A 15,506-nucleotide genomic window follows, 5' to 3' on the forward strand; every position below is an offset into this window, starting at 1 on the left:
TGCTCCAAATATCCATCTTCACTGACCCAAGGAAATCAGGGAAGTGGCTCCTGAGACATTGTCTCTCCCTCCCCTGCTGTGACCTGGCGCAGTGAATTGCAAAGCTGTACCACCTCGAGTGTTATGAAGCTTTGTTTCTGAGGTACAAGACAACAGAGAGCTCAAATGATAGCTGTAGAGATGAGGCTGAGAGCAAGGTAGTATACTAAAAATTGTAATATGGCATTGTTTCATGGTTCGGTTGGTTTTGATGACTTTTTTACAATGGTCCCACATCCTAGTGCTGCACGTATGTTGTCTCTTTCCACATACCCAAAATACAACCCTCTGGAGTCTGAAAAGATGCAGTGGGAGTTTGGAAAGGTGCGGGAGGGTGCCTGGCTCCAGTTCAGCATATTCCCATCTTCTGTCAGTCAGACAGAAAGGCCCATCTGCTCTGTAGCCTGAGCTGATATGTGGGTTGTGACCTGAGATGTGGCTCCAGGACAGAGACATTGGCCATGAAGCCCAGTTTTTCTTGCTAGCCAAACAGGACAATGACTCTTTCCTTGTTTTATCTACTGCAGGAATATGTTCCCACCCAACCTGGTAGAAGCCTGCTTCAAACAGGTATGAAATCCCACCTGGTCTATCATCTCCCTTTGCGCCCCATACCCTAGACCACAGTCCAACCTATTTCTCTGAGGGGTGGAATAGCAATTCCTTTATATAACCTTCACTCTTCCCCAAGTCTGAGTGCTCCAGGAGGGACCACAGCCATTAGTCTGTGTCATAGCATCCCCTTCACAATCTTTTCAAGGTGTCTGTGAACGGGGGCTGCAACCTCCAGCCCATCCCATGCATCAAGTCAGGAAGGGTTTGTGAGATCTTGGGTAGCAGGCTTGGATGGGCAGTGAAATGGGAGCAGATTCTCCAAGGATTTGTCTCTTCTGGAGTGCTGATGCCCTTGGAAGCAGTCTAAAGGGCTACCAGAGAAGCTGGAATATCTCAGTCCTAGGGATACGAGATGTTCCAATGGTTTCTTTTGACCTTCAGGTCTATGACTGTTTTGATGAGAGCACTAAGCGAGGGAGCTTGAGGACAGGCAAGGCAAGTTTCCCACACAGATCAGCAGTGAACGTGCAGGACTCTCCTTTCTTTAGGAGGGGATGCAGGAGCCTAGCATGTTGTCCTGAGCTCCTGAACCAGGACCTGTGAGTGCATCTGATAATCTCTGCCTTTTCAGTACAAGACGCAGTACAGCACCAGGGTCTTCACCAGAACCGTCGTCCACAGCAGCAATGTCACAGCAGACGTGACAACCACTCAGATCCCTGTGCCTGAGAACTTCACCAGCCTCCTGGAGAACATCACTCATGCCCTGGGGACCGTCTCCGAGGTGCTGACCTTTGAAGAAGTCATTCCCATCCCGGGCTCGGCCAATGGGGTGAACGCGCTGGGGCTGGTAGTGTTCTCCATGTGCTTCGGTTTGGTGATCGGCAGCATGAAGCAGAAGGGACGGGCCCTGCGGGAGTTCTTTAACTGCCTCAACGAAGCCATCATGAGGCTGGTGGCCATTATCATCTGGTGAGGAGCACGGCCGGTTGGAGCAGGAGGTCTGCAGGTGCAGTTTCCACTGACCTGATGAGAAGTGGGGTAGCTTTAAGGATGACATGCACAGGAGAAGCAGATGGGCACCGCTCTCCTTTGGCGCCATCAGGCTGGAGGGAAAAGTCTGGATGGGATATTTGTTCACATTTCATTTCCTGTTTTTTGTTTTTACCTTAGAAATATCAGGTACACCAGGACTTGCTTTCCTTGAGGCTGCTGGAAACATCCTTGGAAGACCAGAGAGCTGGAGTGGAAGATCTCTTAGCCTTACCAGCAGCGGTAGGGTGTGAGGCTTTCCCACCAAAAGCTTTCCTTCCAGATATGTTCCAGGAGTCTGACTTAGCTACAAATCACAACAACTATTGCCACTTTCCTGCTACTCAGGGTGGCACCTGTATGCGTCAGCTCTAAGAGCTGAGCTGGGTTGACAAGGTCAACTCCAAATTATTGCCTTTCAGTCTGAGATCTCTCAGATCCCAGCTCCTCTAGAGATCAACTGCTCGTTGCTGTCTGTGTAAGGCTGCCTGTGCTACACGGTCCAGGTAAGCCAGGCATTGCTGAGACAAGTCCTGCCTAGAAGGCAGCATTTTACCGAATCTTAAGCTCCAGAGCTCGAGGTCTAAATAGGAGCTTGTGGTAGGTACCGTGAGGCAGGAGAGATGTGGGGCTGGCAGAACACATGGAAATGTCCGATGGGGAGGGGATCTGGCCGCCCCACACCCTCTCCCAGTTTAGATCACTCCACCTTCCATTTCCTCATCTTCTAGTCACAGTCACAGTCTTTTATCTCAGAGCAACCTCCTGGGCACAGGGGGACAGGCCTGACACAGAAAGGCGCAAAGAGGAAGAACAACCCTGAGCTCATAGCAGAGCGTTAGGGAACCTCAGCCCCTCTGGGACCTTTTCCTCCACAGATCAGCCAGAACTTGAGGCCTTGCTTTCCTAAAAAGAGATAAGAGTTGCTTGAGGGCATAGAAGGGAGAACACAAGCACAGTGAGACAAGCTCACTACTCCCAGAGACAATTTCAAGGTGTCTTCAACACCCCCTCATCCAGCTCCCCCTGAGAGCGAAGGAAGGAGGGGTGTTGCTATGTAGCACGTTGGTTACACTCAGGAGCTACCTGTGCACACACAGTAAGTAGCGTCTGGAGAGACCTCCTGACCTACAAACCCTGGTAGCAGAGGCAGGACTGTCACCCGCGCCCCTTCCCGAAGCCACGCTCTGCAGAGCATCCCCAGGAGCTTCATTTTCCTGGGGAGATCCGGTCACTACCTGCAGCCCAGAATATCTTGGAAGAGGGAGGTCAGAGGAAATGAAATATCTGTGAAATCCTTTCCTGCAACTTTTCCAAACCTCCCAGGCTAACTTGGAGTTTGGCATGCGGACCTCTGAGCCTTGTGCATGAATTGCATGTGAGCTCTTGAGCTGTAGAGGCCAAGCCCCGACAGGTGTGGCCGTGGAACTGGGATTTTCTTTGGTCCATGTTTAGTTTAGTGCCCATGATATTCTCTGTTTCTGTGTTGCGGCTTCCTTTCTGTGGAGCCTCACTGCTGCAACACAGAAATTCCTTGTTATGGAGGAGGAAAAAAGCCATAAAGAATGGAAAGGACAGCAGTGTACCTGAAAATGGGGTTTTATATAAGCCATGGCTGCTTTCACAGGTGGTGGTGTGAGCACCTGAAGGTAGCAAGACCAATATCCTAGAGCCTATAGGACACATTTGCTTTTATTCCCTGATTCCCTGTTTTTCCTGCACTTCCCTGTACCTCTCAGTAAATGGAATAGGAAAGGAATAGAATAATAGAATCACAGAGTTGTTTTGGTTGGAAAAGACCTTTAAGAACATCAAGCTCAACCATTAACCCCATCTAAACCATGTCCCTCGGAACCTCTGAAGGAGGAGGAAACCGCCAGCAGTGCCCAAGCTGTGCTGGAGTACCCAAAAGTGCAATAAATGCTGGTTTTTGACCATGTGGTGAACAAGTCCCAGCTCTCTCCAGGTTTCCAAAAAAGAAACCAGATCAACGATTAGACTCAGTGAGCACTTCTGGTGTGTTGGCTTGTTGGGGATTAGTGCAGACAGCATGTGTTAAAGCTGGTGCGAAGTGCGGGTGCCGGTTCTGAGCACTGCCCTTGTGTTTCTGCCACAGGTACGCTCCGGTTGGGATCATGTTCTTGATTGCTGGCAAAATCCTGGAGATGGATGACCTGGCGGTGATGGGAGGCCAGCTGGGGATGTACACGCTCACCGTCATCGTTGGGCTCCTCATCCATGCCCTCTGCATCCTGCCGCTGCTCTACTTCATCGTCACGCACAGAAACCCCTGGGTGTTCATCGGGGGGCTTCTGCAGGCCCTCATCACCGCCCTGGGCACCTCCTCAAGGTACAACAACTATTGATATATAGGAGCAGGGGCTAGGACTGATGTAGATGCTCTGGGGCTGCTTCTCAGCACTCCATCACCCTCAGTGCAGCACTACAGCCTCACAATTTCTAGCACCATCAGCTTTTTGCACTGGTCCAGCCATTTGAGAGTGGAAAGGTTCTCAGTCGCTTGCTCAGGATCCCTTGCCACCTGGGTCATCTCTGACCACCAGGGGCCCATGTTCCTCCTCACCAAACACAATGGTGGCTCTGCTCACAGCACTGAAATGCTGAGCTCAGGATAAACACCAAATCCCGCTGAATTGCAGCATTGTTCCCCATGCGCATACCTCTCACACACACGTACTCACACTCATTTCTCTCTCCCAGGCACACACGGCTGGCATTAAACTCACAGGAGGCCTGGGCAAAGGCACAAGCACCCGTGTGTTCAGTGCCAAAGCAAGGGATTGTAGGCAGCTGTTACTCCACTAAGTGCCATGTATCTTGCTATATTCATTTCCTGGCAAGCACGTAACAGTCTCTCCCACCTGTGTTCTCACACTGAAAGACACTGCATTTTCCCTGCTCATGTTCTCTTTGAGAAACAACTCTCTGCAAGATATATTCTCACCCATGGGTCATTCTTGTCTTATGCACTGAGGGGGGTGAGAAAGGGCTCAAGGTTTTTAATAGCTGGAAAAGGAGTTTTGGTCTCGAGTCTCTGTCCTATGTACCCTGAATCCTCCAGAAGCACCTTATTTTGGTGTTACACCAGCATCATCAGCCGCAGGGCTACCCCTGTCCCAGCCCCCTGAGGAAAGCCATGTCTGAACGTGCAACCGCAGCGTGCACCATGTCTGAGGAAGCCTTGCTTAGACTGTTCTTTCTCCTAGCAGCTTCTGGCCTCTGGCTCACATGGCAGGGTGAAAAAGCAGGTGGGTAAGGTCATAAACCAGGCAGAGGCTTAGTCCCTCTTCCAAAGTCAGCACGTGCCCAGTCCATGTTGTTTTGTGAATTCCTTTCAGCTCAGCAACGCTGCCCATCACCTTCAAGTGCCTGGAAGAAAACAACGGTGTGGACAGGCGCATCACGAGGTTTGTCCTGCCCGTGGGAGCTACGATCAACATGGATGGCACCGCTCTGTACGAGGCCCTTGCAGCCATCTTCATTGCACAAGTCAACAACTACGAACTTGACTTCGGGCAGATCATCACAATAAGGTGACTTTTGAAAGAGCTATGGGACTACAGAGGGTTTTGTTTGCTTATCTGGGGTGTGGTCAGATGATTTTCGCTCAGATGATACAATGAGAAAAAACAAAGGTATGGAAAAGAAGGGTGTGCGACACCTCCAGGTGGAGAAGCACATAAGGTTTGGGCACCATGTCTTTGAGGCTCCACTTGAGCCCTGGTTGCATTTCAGGCCAGGGTCACCCCTTTGCCTTACGGGTGGGTGTCTGGCAGGGGAAGCCTGGCTGCTGCGTCCATGTCCCACGTGTCACCATCCCGCTCGGTGACAGGGCAGAAAGGCTGCCAAGATGTTTTGTGGATTATGAGTCTGAGCTACTTTCTGCCAATGTGACCACCTCTTTTCTACACTTTGCTGAGAGCTGTGCTTTCCTGTTCCCTGCAGCATCACGGCCACGGCCGCCAGCATTGGGGCCGCGGGGATTCCCCAGGCAGGACTGGTGACTATGGTGATAGTGTTGACATCGGTGGGGCTCCCTACTGAAGACATTACGCTGATCATCGCTGTGGACTGGTTTCTGTAAGTCCTCTGCTATGCAGCACGTGCTGATCTGTGCTCCCTGCCACTCCTGACGGGGTTTGTCTGTGTTCCCGATGTCTCTGCCACACGTAGTCTCAGAACCTGTATAATTAAGCTTAAAACACACCAGTATCCATGAGATCTTTGCACAGGAGCCCTCTCTGCTCTTCACCGTGTGCTTCAGCAACCCAAGGCATCAGAGGTCACTTGCAGAACAGCCTGGTCACCAAGCAGAATGTCCTTAGTTTGCTTTATCTGAAAAGACAGCCAGAAACTCCAGACTGATAAAGGCATCTTGTGCCAATAAGCAAATCCACACTGCAGTGATGGCTCTGTGCCGCTAAACACAGAAACTGGGACAAGACTGGGCTGCACAAAGTTGAGGAGTGTTTAGATGGATGCAGCTAGTCATCTACATTGCTTCATTCCACTTTTCTTCCCTTTTAAGCCCCGGGACAAGTGATTTCACAGGAGAGCTCTTAGGAACTAGATGGAAGAACGCATTTGTGCACAGTCCTCACTCTCTCGGTCTTCTCAAACACAACCAAATCCTGGCTCAGGGATACACTCAGTGTTTCCTCAGTTCTTCTGTATCTTGTCTGGCTGGTTTGTAGCCAAGGCAGCCAAAGCCTGCTCCCAGCCATGGCTGAGCAGTTGGAAACAGAGTCTTGCCCAATACCTCCACTTCTGTAAACTCTGCATAAGAACAGACTTGTCTGGAACAGGCCCTGCCTCCCAGGGTGCCAAATGACCTCCTGAAGAATCATAGAATCATTTAGGTTAGAAAAGACCTTTAAGATCATCAAGTCCAACCATTACCTAGTGCTGCCAAGGCCACCTCTACCCTATGTCCTGAGAACCTCATGTCCGTCTGTCCAGCCCTCCAGGGCTGGTGACTCCAGCACTGCCCTGGGCAGCCTGTTCCAATGCCCCACAGCCCTTTGGGGAAGAAATTGTTCCCCAGATCCAACCTCAACCTCCCCTGGCGCAACTTGAGGCCGTTTCCTCTGCTCCTGGCGCTTGTTCCTGGGGAGCAGAGCCCGACCCCCCCTGGCTCCAAGCTCCTTTCAGGCAGTTCAGAGATCAGAAGGTCTCCCCTCAGCTCCTGTTCTCCAGCTGAACCCCCAGGTCCCTCAGCCGCTCCCATCACACTTGTGCTCCAGCCCCTCACCAACTCCCTTACCTTCTCTCCACTCGCTCCAGCACCTCAAGCTCTTTCTTGGTGTGAGGGGCCCAGAACTGCCCCCAGGATTTGAGGTTTGGCCTCCCCAGGTCCCGGCACAGGGACGGTCACTGCCCTGGGCCTGCTGGCCACACCAGTGCTGGTACCAGCCAGGATTTACTTCCCCAGATTGTACTTACCCAGAAAGGCTGGTTTAAATCAGATACCAAAAGTCATATCTGTTGTTAGCACTGAAGGACATGATGGTTGCTGGACTGGTGATGGCTTCAGCTCTTACAGACCGATGTGGTTGTGGAGAATATCTCATTGCAAATGGTGCTTTAGATTTGCTATTTTGCATGAAAAATCTGGTGCCTTGACTTAGTGTATAGTGTGAGGAAATCTGGCTCCACAGCAGCGCTAAGCCATAGGTTTGCACCACAATTTCTGCACCTTTTGTAAAACAAAGTGCAACTCAAGTGTAACACGTGGTGAGACAGAAAAACCTTAGCAGCCCTTTGGAAAGGAAACTGTGTGGAACCACAATAATGTTTCTCTCATTTTGTGGCAAGTCCAAAACTTTTAAGTGAGAAACTGTGAATGCAAAAGAGCAGAATGAATGCAAAGCCTGTGCTCAGGACTACAAATCAAAGGCGGCTCTCTGGAAGACATTTTCTTGTCAATGTTGAAATGTCAATTATTAGACTGACTTGAAACTTAGAAAAAGTTTCACTGAAGATGTTTCTTTATCCACTTAGCTGTTACTAAGAAGCCGTATTCCATTTTTCTCTCTGATTTCTCAGGGACCGCCTTAGAACGACCACCAACGTGCTGGGGGATTCCCTGGGCGCTGGCATCGTGGAGCATCTCTCCCGGCGCGAGCTGGACGCGCAGGACTGCGAAATGGGTAATTCCGCGCTAGAGGAGAAAGAGCAGCTCTCCCACCTGGTTCGCCCACAGAACGACACCCACAGGCACCCCAGGAGCGAGACAGAACTGTGAAACCGCACACATTAACGCTGTAAAAAGCCAAGACTTAACACAAAAGTCCGTAAGACAAAGACCCACTCTCCAAGTTGCACACTTTTCTCCCCCCGTGCCACATGCAGCCTTCCCTGATCCCATTTCTTCCCCATCTCTTTCTGCCTGGCATTAAAGAAGAGAAAATTAAACTGCAAAGAAAGTTTTATTCCACAAAAGCCAGATTTAGTCATTCTTATGGGGTCCAAGAGTTAGACCCAAGCAAAGAAGACTCAGTGAATGAGCTGCATTAGGAGCTCCTTCGTTTCTGAGCTGAAGCCAAGTGGCAAGGTGGGTCGGGGACACCGCCACCTGTGGACCGGCACCAAAATGTTGCCATGATGACTCCATCCTGCAGGATGAAGCCTTCACTTGGTCAGTGGCTTCCCCCAAGCTTTTGGCTTTGGCCATTTGGAGATCTGCGGAGAGCCCGAGCGCTCCTGTTCAGCTCTTCACTGGCAAGAGTGTTCACGATGAACAGCGCTCTGCCTGCTCGCAGTCCCGGTGTTTGCACAGACGTGATGATGCTTCCTGAGAGCTTCTCCCTCCTCTGGCACCCCCTCTGGCTGGAGATACTGGAGTCAGCCCGTTCCCGAAGGAATGTGGGACCGTACCGCAGGGACAGGGCTCACTGTGCTGACTGGTGGCACAAATAGGGGACAATAGACTTCTCTTTAGTGGAAGCTGCTAAAGGATTGTGAAAGCAGCAACCAGTTAAAGAATTTATTGTATCCATTATTCAGCCTCTGAAACAGCTTTCCCCTCTACCAAGCTCTGCCAAACACCAGTTAGCTTCATTTCTCTTTAGCAAGCTGTTCTCCTTTTGGTGAAACCAGAAGGGGAAATGCCAAGTTTAAGGAGTTTACTCACCTGAGCAGCTGGATGGTACCTCCACACCAGGAATTATTTCCTGCCACTCCAGATTTGCTCAGAAAACAGTTTCACTCATCATAAGACTCCTAAGGAAACTGCTCCTTTGGCTGTTTTCAGAAGTGACTTCCCCTCAGTCACATTCCTCCAGAATCTCTGTCTTTGTACATAATCTCTCAGCGCTCGTACAAGTTTGCCAGACCCCAAGCTTACAAATTCAAGATAAGTTTCTTAGTTCCTACCAAGCAGATCCCAGCTTCTGTTTAACACGCTTGGACAAAAGTCCACATGGCATCTAAAACATCTCAGAGGTTCAAGCAAGAAGTAGGGCCCTGCTTCATCCGTGCTCCATCCCCTTCCCTGGCGTGGCCAGGAGCACAACCCGTATCTCCCCCTGCAGTAACCAGGACCAGCGGGGCTTGCTCCGTGATATCCAGGTCCGTGAACATCCAGAAAACGGATATCTGTACACAACCTGTGTGGACCTCAGGGGCTTCAGCCGCAGTCAACTTTGCCAAGCACAGTCGTGCAATGTCCTTACTTGGCTCCCCAGCGCTAACAAAGCTTCTAAACCACACTTCTTGAGACGTCCAAAACCAGATCCTGAGGCTCTTTTTGCAGGATTATATATTGGTGCTGCCACATGCCGTGTCCTGTAGGCAGAGTGTTCTGGTTTTATGGGCTGGACAGTTGTTGGGAATCGGAGGTTAGAGGACAAATGCATCTCTTTCACGTAACGTGGATAACAGAGAAGGGTAAATACAAGTGTATTGTAGCTCCATTCAGCAGTAGCATTTTTAATCTTGTATGAATACTATTATAATGTCTGCTCTTCTCCTTTCTAGACTAAACAGACCCAGTAAACCCTCACAGGTAATAATCATTCATGTTCTTCTCCTCTGGACTTTTTCCTTGCTGTTCCACATCTTTCTTAAAGTGGAGTAACTAAAATCTGACTCAACAATCCAAGTCGAGAATTATCAGAGCTGAGCACTGAGGGAAGAATATTTCATGTACATTAAGATTTAGATCTGAGACTCACGTTACTGTGGTTTAACCGCTGACCGGGACAACTGTGCATACAGCAAAGTCAAGTCTGTTCATCTCATCTTAAATCTTAGGTTAGACTCTTCCTTTGCTGAGAAGGCTGTATCTAAAGTCTGGATCTTAATCAGAGTTTTAAGATACGCTGCATTAACTCATATCTATAGTGCGCTAAGACAGCACTAGCTTATCACTAACACAGCTCGGCTGACATGGGTCTAAACCTTCATAAAGAACAGACCTGCATATAGAACCCAATAAAATGCTCTATTTTTTCACAACAGTGGTAATCCATTATAATTCCTACATCATTTTAAGCAGAATTGCTGCCTAACCAGTGATTTCCCAGCCTATGTTTACACAGTTAATTATTGTTACCTAAGTATAGTAATTTATAGCCTATACTGAACTGCATCTTGGTTTTCTTTCTTTTTTCTCTCTTTTTTCAGATTGTTTGTCCAACTTCTCAAGAAAGCATTGAATTCTCATTCTGAAGATGCTTCCTGTATATTAAGGGCAAACTGATGGATGAATTGGAAGAACAGGTTGTTGGATTGGACTCCAGCTCAAATGGGAACTAATTCTGGGAAGTCCTGTGGCCTGGGTTATACAGACAAACGAGCTGACCACAAGGGTCCCTTCTGGCTTTGTAATATATGCACGTGCTTTCTGGTTTAGAGATATTGCGAAGGGTCCCTCCAGCCAAATCATTTTGAAAAGCTACGTGGAAGGGTCCTGATGATACTTTAATGAAGCTCAGCAGGAGTCCAACCCGTTTCCAGCTGCTGTTAGCAGACACATAACCATGTCACAGAGGGACTCTCCATGTCACATCACATCAACATGACCTCGGATGTCCCCACCAAGCAGTACACCCCAAGACTTGCCGTTCGTGATTTCCTCCTTTCCACACAAGATTAACGGAGCACAAACACGTAGAAGCCTCATTGTCTAATGCTGCAAACCAGTCTCCCATGGGGAATTTCAGAATTCAGCTGGTAGATTTTAGCTCTGGTGTTTACTCATCTTGTTAACGTGTTCATGATTGGGGTGATCTATCTGTTTACAGTACCCGAACAGTAAAGTATTGGCAGGAATTTGCATATATATATACACACACACACCTCCATATATACATATATATATATGAAAGGGGCGCATGTGCACGGACGTATACACAGAGTTAATTTTTTCTTGCTAATCCAAGAAGCAAAGGCAATACTAAACTCACTTTGTAAAGCTGCATATTTCATTTTGATGCTCACCTTGACTTACCCAACTAATCTCATCCTTACAACAGCAGAGGCTGTTTTATTTCAATCCCGATAAGGAGTCTTCCAGAGCAGCGTTTCCCAGGAAGGAGCTCAATGCACGTTGGTTTTGGGTTGTACCTGCTGGTGCCGTAGTGAGAACTTCTCAACGTACAGAGAAGATTTCTCCACTTTGACTTCCCTGAGTGTGTCCCAAGGACCCATGTCCCACTGCAGGTGATTTGGCACGGAAACGCACTTTAATAGCTCTTTAATAGCTTGTACACCTTCCAAACCCAACATGGACCTTGTACTAACTCACCCTTCAAAACTGACTCACTGAAAGTGTTAAATAACTTTATCAACTGCCTTTTTAATTACCAGGTGTTTGAGAGTTCGTGCAGTCTTTACCGTAACCCTGCCACTTCTACTTGCAGAAACTCTCCAAGTTTCTCCTATTTGCAAACAGATTTATTCCTAATGATTAGATGGGCAATATTTGGGATGAAACAGAGAGCTATCACAATGCATCCATACCCGAGACAGAGATTACGGCACATCTCTTCAAAACTAATTTTAAGTGAGAAAATCCATGAAGAATATGGATTTTCTGATGAGAGGTGTGTGTCACATTACATATGTGATACGCACACGTTGTTTCAGGAATCAGATCTGCCCATGAAAACTGCCCTGGTATCACACGTCCTTCTTCTGCTCTGCCCAAGGAAGGAGATGGAAAACTGGAAATCAGCGCTGTGCGGTGTGTCCGTAGCATTCTGACAGTCTCACTATGTTACTTCCCGAGGGCTTTTTCTTCATGCTGTGAGTTTTAATGTTAATAAAGGTAGTTGGCATATTTGAAAAATAAAGGGAATTTTTTCCACAATGCTTTTCTATGCTTTTCTTTTCTCTATTGTTTTTCCTCAGGACCGTGGCCTCACAAACTCAGGGGTGTTACTTTTAGCTCTATTTACTACACTTCCTTATATCTGTGTGCCTATGTCATGGATCGAATGCTAAATTCACATTTTTACAAGGTCTTTCCTTAAAGCCTTTCCTATTATGCCATCTTTTGCGTACGGAACGCAGGCCGAACAACGATTATGTGGAAGACGTCTCTGAAGCTTAGACAATAATGACTTTATGTTACTTGCTGAAATATTGCATTACTGGCATGTATTTGAGCAAAGTGAAAGTTGTTAGTTCTTCTCCCCTTTATATCCGCTTTTCTTGCCTTCTGTTCCTCAAGGGACAGGAACCGAGGTGAATAACACAGCTGATGGGCTGAAGACATCACCAGTCAGGATCCAGTCCCACAGTACCCAAGAAGAGCAACAGCACCGACTCAGAGATGAGTCCCACCAAGAGTCCAGATCATAAGACAATATGATGGTGATGAAGCCACTCTGAGGTCAAGCCAGGTCTGGGGGTTGCTGGGCAGGCACAGGGTGACAAGGCAAGGCTGAGGTCAAGCTCTAAAAAATTAGTCCAGGGACTGGGGTTCAGAACAACAGAGGCCACAGCCCAGCATGGTCACAACTCCGGTGGAATCATGGAATCACAGATGGTTTGTGTTGGAGGGACCTTCCCAGCTCCCCAGTGCCACCCCTGCCATGAGCAGGGACATCTTCACCAGCTCAGGTTGCTCAGAGCCCCGTCCAGCCTGGCCTGGGATGTCTCCAGGGATGGTTCATCCACCACCTCTCCGGCCAACCTGGGCCAGGCTCTCACCACCCTCATGGCCAACAATTCCTTCCTCATGTCCAGCCTGAATCTCCCTCCTTTAGTTTAAAATCATCACCCCTTGTCCTGTCACAACAGGCCCTGCTCAAAACCCTGTCCCATTTTTCCTATAGGACCCTAAGAGAGAGGAGGTTTCCACGGAATTTCTGGGAGGTACAGTGATTTTAATTTCAGGTTCAATTTCATTTTCTCCCTTCCTGGTCCTGCAGCTGCCCAAGGTGCATCCAGACAAGGGCAGGAGGGTCCCTGCCCTGCAGCCCCTCCCTCGCCATTCTGGGGTGATTTGGGTTGTTTTCGGGGCAGGGAGGCGCAGCCGGGCTCTGGAGCTGAGCGCGGTGGGACCCGAGGAAGGGCCTGATTGTCCTGAGGCTCTGAAGGGCTCGGCCCCCAGCCCTGTCCCCGCTGCAGGGGACGCTGCTCGTGTTCCAAAGACGTTGCAGCTCCTGTTGTCTGTGTGTCCGTCCCCAGCCCAGCCCCCCAGGTCTGTCCCTGTCCCAGGGGCTCCTGCATGGGGCTGTGTCCGTGACTCCTGCAGGGACCCGTCTGTCCTGCTCCCCCCGCCAAAGGGCGGCTTCCCCTGGGGAAGGGGACAGGGGACCCCCCCATTGCCTGTCCCTCTGGTGCTGACTCGGCCCTGGGGTGGCTCGGTGCCCTTGGGGGCTCATGGGCTCTGATTTGGGCTCATCGTGGCTTTTGCAGCTCTTGGGGCCATTTCCCGGTGCCCCCTGCGCTCCCTCCCCCTCCCACACAGACACGGAGCAGTTCTGGACAAACAAGGTTTAATACAGAAAAACAAGAGAAACCCACCCAGAGCTACTCTAACCCCCCACCCCTCCTCCCACCCCCTCCTCCCGCCCCCACTAACACCCCCAGACACCCCCCTCCTCCCACAACTCCCCTGACCCACCCACCCCCAAACCCACCACCCTCCTCCCACACCCTCCAGCCCCCCAGACCCCCAAACACACTCGCACTCCTCCCACACACCCCAGAACCCCCACCCCCAAATACTGCACCCCTCGTCTCCCAACCCCCACCCCCGGTGTTCTCTCATCTAATCCCCCCCTCCCACCCCCCTGCTCCCTGCCAGAGCCCTGCGCTTGCTGGGGGGCTCTGCTGAGGGGCTCTGCCCCCGCTTCTGCCCCCGCTGCTCTGCCTTGGCCGCCTGGGTCGCTGGCAGCTCCATCCCCACGTCCCTCCACAGCTCCGGGGGCTCCATCCCCAGCACATAGAACTCGGCCATGCTCAGCACGGCCTCTCTGAGCTCGGGGACGGTGTAGTCAGGGCTCAGAAGACCCTCAGGCAGTGAGAGGGATGAGAAGTCAGGCTGGGGGACGAGTGGGCTGGTGACACCAGGGTCCCCTGGCCTGGAGCTGCCGACGGGAGTGTCCTGGGTGACCCCCACTGTGTCCAAGGAGCAGCCAAACATCCTTAGGGCCTCTTCCAGTGGCACCTCTTCCGTCACTGCAGGGTGTCCCACTGGGTCCCCAGGAGCTGTGCGGTGGGGGGCAGCAGAGGGGCTGGGGGGGCTGGTGCTGCCCAGGGGGCTGGTGCTGCCTGGGGGTGTCCCCGCAGTGGTGGCCGTGCTGGAGATGTTCCGTGGTTCCACTGGCCCTTCATGATCGCAGGGGCTGACAGACGTGGGGAGTGGTGGGGAGGCAGGAGCCACGAAACTCCCCTCTCCAGGGGTCTCCCCAGTGTCCCCAGTCATGGGGCTGCTGCCGGCACCAGGCTGGCAGACAGCAGAGACGCCGAAGAGCCGATGGGCCTCCTCCAACAGCATCTCCTCAGACAAGTGCAGCTCAGCTCCCGGGTCCTCCTGGTCTTTCTTTGGGGGAGCAGCAGAGGAGCCGGTGGAGATGTTGCTGTCCCCAGGTGTCCCCGCAGCGGTGGCCGTGCCGGAGCTGTACGGCTGTGCCCATTGCCCCTGGACCTGCTGGTAGCCGGGGATCGAGGTTGACAGCCCCGGAGGGGCTGGGGCCACCGCTGGGCCCTGGTGGCCATAGGGGATGCTCCACTGTATGTGGAACACCCGCGGGTCGAACCAGCAGCCGCACGGTGCTCTCTGCAGCCCTGTGTGGGGGAGAGGGAGCCGTGCTGGGCCAGGGGGACCCTCCATGGGCAGCCCCTCAGCTGGCGCCCATCGCCAACGGCCCCGGTTCTGCCCAGTGCCGTATGTGCCGGGGGACAGGGGTGGTGGGTGCTGGGAGTGCCCGGGGTCGGGGATGGCGAAGGGGCCGAAGGTGCTGGGGTGTCCGAGCAGCCAGGGGTGCCGTACCTGCTGGTGGGGCCTGGGGGGCCGGGGGTGCCCAGGCTGCGGGGAAGGGCTGCTCCTGCCCGGGCAGTGGGCACAGGGGGGCTGAGCCTGCTAGAGAGACAGGAGCCATGGCCGGCGCTCACCTCCGCTCTTGCCCCCAGGAGCGTCCCAGGCTGCAGGGGTCGGGGTGGGTCCCTACCTGGGGGGCAGAAGCTCTGGGGGAGCATAATCTGCTGCAGGGGCTGCAGGAGCCGCAGAACTGGAGGGGCCTGGGGGCCACGGACTGGGAGCCGCATTGGTGGCTGTGCCATGGTCCCTCTGGCTGTTGGTAACTAAGGACTCTTTGGGGTATCCCAGGAAGGAATGTTGGGGCTCCCAGTGTTCCACCCCAGCCCAAGAGCCTCCCCAGCTCCTCCTGGCCAGGGAAAGGGTT

General features: G+C 51.7%; 1 protein-coding gene across 6 annotated transcripts in view; it reads left to right on the forward strand.

The window, feature by feature from the left end:
* The window catches only part of LOC136113187 (excitatory amino acid transporter 4-like), a 34,772-nt gene extending 22,813 nt beyond the window's left edge, over window positions 1–11,959 (forward strand). For 3 of the 6 annotated variants that reach the window (XR_011735890.1, XR_011735889.1, XR_011735891.1), the window contains 8 exons: window positions 567–609; window positions 1,226–1,566; window positions 3,743–3,976; window positions 4,986–5,180; window positions 5,593–5,727; window positions 7,693–9,534; window positions 9,625–9,652; window positions 10,273–11,959. Coding sequence is in view for 2 of the 6 variants with exons in the window: in XM_065858218.2 (XP_065714290.1) it covers window positions 567–609; window positions 1,226–1,566; window positions 3,743–3,976; window positions 4,986–5,180; window positions 5,593–5,727; window positions 7,693–7,796; window positions 10,273–10,304 (1,084 nt within the window). In the remaining 4 variants the exon portion in view is untranslated. The remainder of the gene's footprint in view (window positions 1–566; window positions 610–1,225; window positions 1,567–3,742; window positions 3,977–4,985; window positions 5,181–5,592; window positions 5,728–7,692; window positions 9,535–9,624; window positions 9,653–10,272) is intronic. The other 3 variants (XM_065858219.2, XR_011735888.1, XM_065858218.2) reach the window with 3 other exon arrangements.
* Window positions 11,960–15,506: the final 3,547 nt, after the last annotated feature.

The sequence above is a fragment of the Patagioenas fasciata genome, chromosome 27, assembly GCF_037038585.1.
Source record: "Patagioenas fasciata isolate bPatFas1 chromosome 27, bPatFas1.hap1, whole genome shotgun sequence".
NCBI classification, from domain to species: Eukaryota; Metazoa; Chordata; class Aves; order Columbiformes; family Columbidae; genus Patagioenas; species Patagioenas fasciata.